The sequence below is a fragment of the Saccostrea echinata genome, unplaced genomic scaffold, assembly GCF_033153115.1.
Source record: "Saccostrea echinata isolate AGI-Se365-2 ecotype Australia unplaced genomic scaffold, CSIRO_AGI_Sech_v1 ptg000052l, whole genome shotgun sequence".
Taxonomy (NCBI): Eukaryota; Metazoa; Mollusca; class Bivalvia; order Ostreida; family Ostreidae; genus Saccostrea; species Saccostrea echinata.
Genome location: NW_026889801.1, coordinates 12,940,001 through 12,950,050, shown reverse-complemented (window position 1 = coordinate 12,950,050; position 10,050 = coordinate 12,940,001). Strand labels below are relative to the sequence as shown.

The 10,050-nt window shown below is 33.7% G+C and overlaps 1 protein-coding gene across 1 annotated transcript; it reads left to right on the top strand.

The window, feature by feature from the left end:
* The first annotated feature begins 3,960 nt into the window (after positions 1 to 3,960).
* LOC133203977 (uncharacterized) lies at positions 3,961 to 5,217 on the top strand. The gene has a single exon (XM_061339767.1). It carries the CDS (start codon positions 3,961 to 3,963, stop codon positions 5,215 to 5,217), a length of 1,257 nt encoding a protein of 418 aa, XP_061195751.1.
* The last annotated feature ends 4,833 nt before the right edge of the window (positions 5,218 to 10,050 follow it).

Here is a 10,050-nt window from a genome sequence, read left to right as displayed (position 1 = left end):
GGGGCCATGAAATTCACAATTTTGAAAGAGACATTGTACATAACAATGTACTTAGTTTGTTTAAATAATACCCAGGGGCAGAGAAGAAGAGATTTTCAAAGAAATAATTCACTATAGGATCTATACAGCCCCGCCCTATCACCAGTACCCCTGTTTTGGGGGGCATGAATTTCACAATTTTGGAAGAGGCATCCTTGCTCATCATAACAATGTACTTAGTTTGTATAAATAATATCCAGGAGAAGAGAAGAAGATTTTTAAAGAATTAAAACATTTTCACATTATAATCAATAGAGCCCCGGCCTAACACCAGAACCCTTGACCCGGGGGCCATGATATTCACAACTTTGGAAGAGGCATCCTTGCAATAATGGAATAGCCGAGTGTAAATGCAAATATCATCACACTTGTTTTAAAGTCGAAACAAAATCAGATCTATTGAATTAATGCTCTATAACACGTGCGCTTTATGAAATGATTCATTGGTTCTCGCCCTTACCATGCACATCTAAATTCCATATTTCAGTTTCAGTTTTTTATTTAATAATTTCGTTTTCTATTTAATTATTTCGTTTTTTAGCTAATAATTTCCCTTTTTATTTCATAATTTCGTTTTTCATTTAGTTTTGCTTTGCACTATTGGGCTTCCGTAGGTTCTTACTTCCATGTCTTTAAGGTTTCTCTGGCGTCCTTTCTAAAGATACCGCTGATGTTCTTAAGGACGGGATGGTATGTGGTTACCAGAGGGACCCTGATGCTATCGTCTTTCTCCTTTGATGTAGTAGGTTTTGATTGTCATGTCCTGCCATCTCATCAATACTAGTGTGTACGGTGCGAGCTAAATAATTGAATCATCTGTATATTATTACCGGCTAGCTGTCACCCTCTAAACATTTAAGGGTGTGGATAAGCGTCTAGCCACCAAAATTTGGCACATCTGTTTATCCCCTGCTTTATATCAGGAACAACGCAGTCTCCTCAACTCCCACTAATGCAACAGAAACTTCAAAACTCGCACCGTACACATCAGCTGTATCCTTAAAAAGAACCTGCCAATTCTCCACTCAAACAAACGAATGGCAGAGGTTTTTAAAGGAACATCCATTGACTGCATACAGACGCCAGAGGAACCTTAACGACAAGATAGTAAGAACCAGATTGGACAATCCATTACCTAACGTTGGCTTTAAAACTTGCTCTGACAGAATACGTCTAAGCACAGCTCTGACACAGCTAGCTTTAACAGCCCCGTTACAGGCCGCTCCTACAGAATACTAGGGAATTTGTCCTGTCAAACTGACAACTGCATATATTTCACAACTTACAAAATTTGTTCCACTTAATATGTTTGGGAAAAGGGAGATCTCCACAAGAGAGTCAAAAATCACCGTTCGACCATTAGGACCACGAAACTCATTGAACCCGTTGGGGAAAATTTCATCCTTGAATGTCACAAATAGGAGGACATGACAGTAGTGGTTTTTGACCATAATCCAACATTTCCAAATTTATAATACAGCCCAATTCATATTGTAAAATTTGCCCTCCATATTATCTTTTTTTGTTTTGTTACTTTCTTTTTATCATGTATTATTGCGCTATTTTGAGAGAGTTTACGATTTAATACTTGGTCTTAATTAATTAGCGGTAATTGATACGTTCAAATATGTAAATCGCACTTCACCAGTGTACACCCAACAGACTGGGCGCATTTCATACCGGTCCGAATTTATTTCTTTACAACTGGTTATAAACTTCAAATAAAGCATGTAACATTGTAAATACATAGCGTATTGTAGTTAAGAGGAAGTGCTTTTTTTTTTTTTTTTTTTTTTTTTTTTTTTTTTTTTTTTGCTTTTGTTTGTTTGTTTCTCTGTTTCCTTTGTTTTTACGACTTCTTAACTTTTTTTCTTGTTTTTTGACTTCTTAACTTTTTTCTTTGTCCAGAGGATGGGACAGGGCGTCCCAAAAAGTTTGATATTTTTTATTGTTCGTGTCGTTGGTCATTTTTATGCTTTTATTTTAATATCTTTGTACCATGGCCAAATTTCTTCATAAGTAATAATCAACAATGCTGTTTACATAGAACTTGTTTATTTTAAGGCTTTAACCATTGAAGAATATTTACATTTTTACCAGCTAATAAAATATGCGTCTGTGACATGATGCCGTGGAAGAAATGTTGAACAGATTTGTTTTTTGTTTCCTCCAAAGGTACGGTACGCAGCACAGTTAAGGCTGCAGTAACGAGGCGGGGCCTAATTTATACGGGAAATGCTTACTATGATATCACACAAAAATATAAGTTCTTCAAAATACCATCAAATGAAATCATATGCTATTTCAAACTGTTGGATAGCTTTAAACTACATTAATACTAACTAGTGCATGCATTTTTGTCGTTGGTTAAATCCCACAAAGCAGTATGTAAACAATTAACTGATCGTAATGCACTTGTCAGTGTGACGTCATATCGTAAAATTTGACGCAGTTTGTATGCAGTGAGAGGCGGATCAAGTTATATTTCATGCAATGAAAAATGTATTTTGTAATTAAATGAAATACTATTTGCAGATATATAAGGGGGCATTAACTTGGTTGAGATGTTTATTTTATGATTTTATTCATATACTTCCCGTACATTCCCTAGACAAGCGATACTGCCGTATATTTGTATGCAGATTCATTGAAAGGGTAATAGAAGGGTCGTAATAAATCGATATATTGCAAGGGCATACCCTCAATGAATTATGACAAGCTTTTACACATGAACTCAAGAAGTATGAAGATATTTGAAAAGTGCTGCGAACCTCTTGAATTCTTGCAAAGGAATTAATTATATCTATATTTAATGTACTTGACCAGCGAAATATTCAACATTCGGTCTAACAAATGTAATTTTAGCAATTAGATAGTAGAATCTATATAGGTTCGCAGCACTTTTCACAAACTACAAAGAGTGTTATAAATAGTTATAGATTAAACTTAGATTTTTAACTTGGTTATGCCCTTGCAATATTGGATCTTATAGATGACCTCAATACTTCAGGTATATTTGCTAAAATCACGTGACTGCCACATCATGTGACAAGTCTAAATAAGGAATCTAATCGTCCTCAACATGTAGTTTTCAACCACATTGCGTTTGTCCGATAATAGTAAAGTCCTATAAAGAATCGCCCATCCTTGTAAAGAATGTATTTTCCATCTAAAGATTCGCCGATATTTCCATTTGGCACCTTAACTGCACTGCGTAATTCCAATATTTATATTTCATGCTTTCAAAATATATTTTTGCTAATGTTGGAGAGCACCTGAAAGTTAAAAAATGTCAGTGGTTCTGATTTTCCTTCAGCGCAATTTTTGTTTAAGCCTTCGCAACAAACCGCATTGAATTTACTTATCAGAGCAGCTGAAATATTTATAATGTACAAAAATTGCTATGAAATAATGACTCCCATTCAAGATATTACATTTTTCAAGTATGGTTTATAAGAAAAGTCTAAATATTTAGTGCTGGGGGATACAAAAATGGCAAGCAAAAATAATAGTTTGAATCGTTATCAAAATATTGAAATATTTCATACTGTGCACAGAAGTACCTTGTATGAATGACAAATTGATAAAGTTATTTGCGTGCGACAAATATCTATCCATTGAGCAAGTCTACTCAAGTCTATTCATAAGAAACTATCATTAGTTATCTTTTATATATTTGATATTTTTCCGTCAGTAAATATAGGAGTTGTCCTATTAAATTAGATAAACAGATACATGTACAAACTGTTTCACAAAGCTTAATCACGCAAGGTGATATACGTTTTGTCTGCTCTGCTCCTGATGTGTACTATTTGAATGGACTTCTGAGTTGAATGCTGTTCGTTAACGCCATATTTCCCGTGAAGTCTGATCGACTTTATTATAATATTGTTTTGTGAAGTTTATTATCCTAAAGTTAGAATGGAGGGGTCTAAAGAATGTCAAATAGCTCTTTGTTGTGAATACTGCGGGGAAAGAAATGTAGATTTCTTATGTAGTTGTGTCAAACGTATCTGTGAAAATTGCCTTGGGAAACACATAAAAGCCAATCCTGCTCATTTTGCTTCTACATACGCTGGTGGACCAGTATCTACAAAAATAGCCTGCCAGAAACATAGTGGAGAAATATGCATATTATTTTGCAAAAATTGTAGTGAACCAGTCTGTACTGTTTGCTCCAAAATTGAGCACGAAGGACATAACTTCTTGTTCCTGAAGAATCACCTTTCCTCTCAAAGAACGCTGATGGAAAAGGAGCTTCAGAGAATTGATGAAGAATTCAAAAATACGTATGTGAAACTTGCGAGTGACAATGAACAAACATTTTCTGATGTTCCTGCAAAATATTCAGCTATTCGACAGGAAGTTGAACAGGCAGGAAGAGTTTTGCAGAAGAAAGTTGAAGAAACAGTTAAAAAACTAAAAATGCAGATTGAGGCCATGGAAATGGAACACCTTGATTGTCTAACAGACAACAAAATAAAAATGGAGAAAGTCATTGAAAATATTGAAGAAACTAAATATGAAATTTCTAGACAAATGGCTGACCCTAAAAAGTTAGCTACGTACACAGTCATGACATATCCTTTTGAGCATTGTCCCGATTTGATGGAACGGATACTTCCCGTTTTCAAACGATCCGAGAACGATTTCAACTGTAGCGAATTCTTAGGAGCGTTGACGCCATCGAAAAAAGCCACAATATCTAAACTTCAAGAGGAAAAACTTGACAGAGAAAATGGTCATGAAATGATGAAATACATTAAACTGTTGGGATATGCAAACCAAATTCAAAAGATTGACACAGTATATGGATATATATTCGACTTGTTGGTTTCAATGAATGATAATATACTGGTGTGTGGTACTTACAGAATAAAAAAGAGTTTCACAATTCGTGTTCTAGATTTCTGTGGGAAAGAAATTATGTCAATACCCGTTCAAATTCAACCAAATTATCTTTCACAAGCTGACGACGAAACCATATTTTACACCTCGGATAGCAAACAGGGTGTACACAGGATTAAGAATGGAGCTACAGAGACTATAGCTTTTGATAATATCTGGAAGCCAAAGGGTCTAGCTTGCAGAATTTCTGATATTATCGTACCTGAGCATAACGAAACCAAAAGTCTAGGACGTTTGAGTATCTACACGTCAGATGGTGAAATGAGGTAGGTCATGGGTTCCGAAGATGGTCTAATAAAGCCCACTTATGTTTGTGTTAATATAAACTCAGATATTTGCACCTCTGATGAAGGCAAACAAGCTGTGTTTGTATTCATTTCAGCAGGAGATTTGAAATTTATATACAATGGGAAGTCTGATAAAACAGAATTTAGGTCCTTCACACCTCGTGGCTTAGCTTCGGATTGCATGGGAAACATCCTTATAGCTGACTATCTTAATCACGCAATACATATGATTGATTCCCAAGGATTCTTTTTACGATACATTTCGAAAAACATCGGCTTCCCTACTGCTTTGTCGATTGACGACCGACAAAGACTATTAGTAGGGCAATACACGGACGCTAGTATTCAAATCATTGAGTATTTAAAGACTTCATAATAAAAAGGTGCACTTAATGAAACTAAGGGAAGAATTATTTGTAAAAAATGAATTGAGCTAAATGTAAAGACGAGAGAAAAATACACATGCATTTCTATGTTTAATATAGTACACGCTATATATCTAAACATCAAGGATTCTATCAAACTGGAGTCATTAATCCACAAGTTTTTGTTTTTTTTTAATTTAAATCGTTTAAATAGAAAATTGGTCCTGAAAGCAACCTGTAAAATATTGCAAACGTAAAACTCATGAAAGAAGATACCTTAACATCCGACAAGACTAATTCTAAGTGCCTATACAAGCTGGTTGTTTTAAGTCAAAGGATCGAATGTACACTCTGTAATTTTTATTTAAAAATATATTATGTTATTATATTTTAGAAGTAGATATTGAGCCTTTTCGGCATTTAAGCATTTTTGAAATGAATTTTTATACAAAATTATTTAAAAAATATATATGTGTACTTTAAATTTTATATGTCCTTTAATGTATGTCGTAATGTCGGTGACTATTAAATCTTATCATAATGTTCAATTGACGAATTTCATTGTATACGGGCATTTCAACTTCTATGTTTTCATACCTCAGCTATGTTAAGGACGGTAATGGGAAATGTGATCTCAATACCTTCTCAGTATGTATCACATTTCATAATCACTGTAACATTAGTCACTAAAAAATTGTAGGAAAAATAATCTAGTTGCGTATAATGAATAGGTTTGTGTCATAGTTAGTACCAGATACATGAAATGTATCGGACTGGTAAAAAATATAATTATTAGACGAAATGTAGAAAAATCGCAGTAGTGCAAGGGCATTCAGTTGTTTTTGGCCATAAAAATTGATACACATTAATAGAGGATCACATCCGTTACCTGAAAAGTGCTTGGAGCTAGTTTGTGTTGTTTGGAAAGTACTGGTAATTTTGCCGACAATGCGTAAAAACGAAAAAAAAAATTCTAGTTCGATCTTTACATTGTTTTTGAATTTAAAAAAAAAAAAATATTCTTCAGAGCAGAATCAACTCCAAGCACTTTTTAGAATATTCTTGATATAAGCAATTGATATTTCGTATTTCAGCATAAACAGTCAAGTGTATGCCCTTGCACTTTTGAGGTTTATCGGGAATATGATTATCGTATAAGCGATTTCATTTACTTCATCTGACTCTGTACAGTTTTATAAGGTCTTGATAAATTAATTATATATATAATTATTTTCAATATTTTTTTTTTCAGTTTTGATATTTAGATTTAAAGATTGACGATAATTTTATCTTTAATTAAGCATTTTTCAAATTATTCATCCCATGGATCTACTCCTCTAGATGATTTGTACTGCGTTAAGTCAAGACAAATTATGTCATATATGACAAAAGATTTGTTTCTAAATACTCAGCATTTTTGTTATTAAATGGTGAAATTTTGCATTCCCTTATAAATAATAGATAAATAACACGTATGCAATATTTTATTTACGGATCGTCATGCTGTATAATTTATTTTTGTTACTTGTTCTATTTTAAATGACATCGTGAACAATAAAACTTGATACACATTTCCTCACAAATGTTAACGCAAGCACTCCTTAACGTAGCAAAGGTATTACACTTTTTTAGAATGGATTAAAGTCTTCTTTGCAGGAACAACAGGGCTTTGATCATACATATTGATACGGAATCATTCTCTGCGAGTGTACAAGTAAAAATTGTTTAAATCATGAACTTCGCCCTAGTACGGTGGAACAATAAAGACATAATTAATCGTATACATATGTAATTATGAAAGCATCCTAAGAAATCGGTAGTTCATTAGATTCAGTTGTGTTCAAAAAATGACACCTAAGCGCAATCAAAGATTACATATGAATATTTGAGGAGAAAAAATATCCTGATTAAGAACGACAGGGCAATATGGACTCATGTGAGCGCTGTGGCCCATAAGTCTCTTGTTTCTGCTCTTCTTTCGTACATTTTTCACACTGTTTTCATACTGTTCCTTCAGTATTTTCCGTTCTGTAAACACATCAGTTTCACGAAGTTCCACATTCTGATTAATGATTCAAATGAGTACTTTATCCTGCTGTTCCACCTTTTTAATGCACTTGATATCCAATGGCAATGGGATAGATCAGGAAATAATATGTCAAACAACTTTAAAATTTTCAAAATCTGCCGAACCCTTGGAAAAAATAAATGATAAATGGAAGTTTGATGCCACTTCGTAACCATTGCATGCTATTTTAATTTTTTTTAAAACCATTTTTCGCCACCCTTCCATTTTGGTTATGGCATTTTTATGCGTACTGTTTATAGGGCGAATAATCTAGATAAAAGCTTAATACACATATTTATGATTTCTTGATACAAACTATGCCAAAAATATTTAGATTAAAAGAATAAACATACGTTGATCTATGATTCTTTTGAGTGTAAATTTAGGGAATAATTGTCTTCTCATATGCTTGATTGTATGTTATTTAACGTCCTATTCGAGATTTTTGCACTCATATAGAGACGTCACCATTTATTGGCGAAGAACTTCAAATTTAGACTTTTATTAGGCACTCAGAGCCATTGAGCAGTGAGGGATCTTTATCGTGCCAACGCCTTCTCAGACAAGGAGCCTCGACTTTTAAGGTCTCACCCGAAGGACCCACAACTTTCACTTCAAAGTGCCGAGCGCCTGGCGAAGGAACAGTTGCTAGCTATTTTTATTGACTTAGGTCATTCAAGGCTGTGATTCGAACACACGACCTTCCGATCACGGAGTGAGCGTTCTGCCGACTGAGCTACCGTGATGGTCTTCTCATCTGATAAACATGTTTGCGACTGTTAAATCAGCATTAGTCGCAAATCACAGATGGGAAGACAGTTATTCCCATTCTAATGCAATATTATTGCGTTTTATTTTACGTTTACGTTTTATTTTATCGATTTTTTTATATGAAATACTTCATGAGAGATCTTTTTTGCATCGTGTTAGTATGACATCACTGCCTCAAACATCACTGCATAAGCCAACCAAAATGCCTTTTACAAAACAGTTGCATAAGAATATTCACCTTATGTTTATTACCTATATCGGAATTATCAATTTACAGCAGTCGTGCTACGGTAATTGATATTGTGGGATGAATGCAGTATAAACACCTTTGATGTAAAAAGAAATTAATTAATTTTTAAGGAAATTACTTAATATTTTTATTATGTACGTCGAAACTGTAAAATTTATATAAATGAACTAAGGACAATGCGCAAAGTGTTTCGTCTTCAGTATTTGCAAAATTTCTCAGAGAATTAATTTTAGTTTTGTATCCTTTGATACGGGAGGTTTTTTTTCTTTGTCTTTTAAAATCTCAAAGAAATATCATCATCATTTTTGTGTTTGAAATATGTGGGTTTTTTTTTTTTTAACTTAATTTGTTTATGAATTTTGCTTTAGTTTTACTTGCAGTATTCATACAGTTACGCAGAATAATGTTCCCTCATCCAAGCATACCTTTAGGGATGAGAAGGATGAGAGACATTCTATAAATAAGCCTGTATGCTATGCCTCGTTACACTCGGAAAAACAATGCTATACGATACCCTCGTAGCCGATATGTAATAGAATTCTTTTTAATCTGATTTCAAATTACGTTTCAAAGTACCCTACTGAAGACGCCTCAGAAATTTTGTTGATGCATTGGCTCCCAATGGTGTACGCATAAAAATTGTATATGTAGCTACAAGAGCAATAATTTCCCGTTATTGGTAAATTATCCCGAAGTTCTAAAGATTTCTATGAATGAAATCCGTATAACCAGTATAAGCTTAAAATTTTGCGCTCTTCCGATTTGCATGTACATGTAAATACTATCTTATCATTATGAACAATAGATGTAAATAAGTTTTGTTGTATATACCTATTTCCATATTTAAATAAAACTTCATTTTCTTCGTGAATTGTACGTATTTGCATGTAGAATAAGGCCTACCGGTAATCACTTTCCTCTCTAGTACAGCACTAACAAATCCAGATCGCCAAATATTTTTATTAATCTGGGAAAATCAGAAAGTGTTCACATGGTTCTTTCACCTCAAAGAAATTCAAAAATTTTTATTCATAAACGCTGAAGTTTCAGTGGAAAATTAAGGAATTCTTTTATGTAGCCATCATTGTTTTGACGTGAACCTCTAATCCGTGTGAGCTCACCGTGAACCACTATTGAGTTCACCATGCAGAGGACACAATTCTTTGAAATAAAACTGCATCCACCTGTTTGACTTGTTTCTGTCTTAAGCCGATTTTTTTATTACATGGATATAAATATACTACTAGAATTATTATATCTGACATTACTAGGATTATATGATTTCAAAAATATCAAGGGTTCTCTTTCTTTCTGTAGACTTAAAAATAGCCCTTTCCTATCATGACGGATCATTCTCAATAA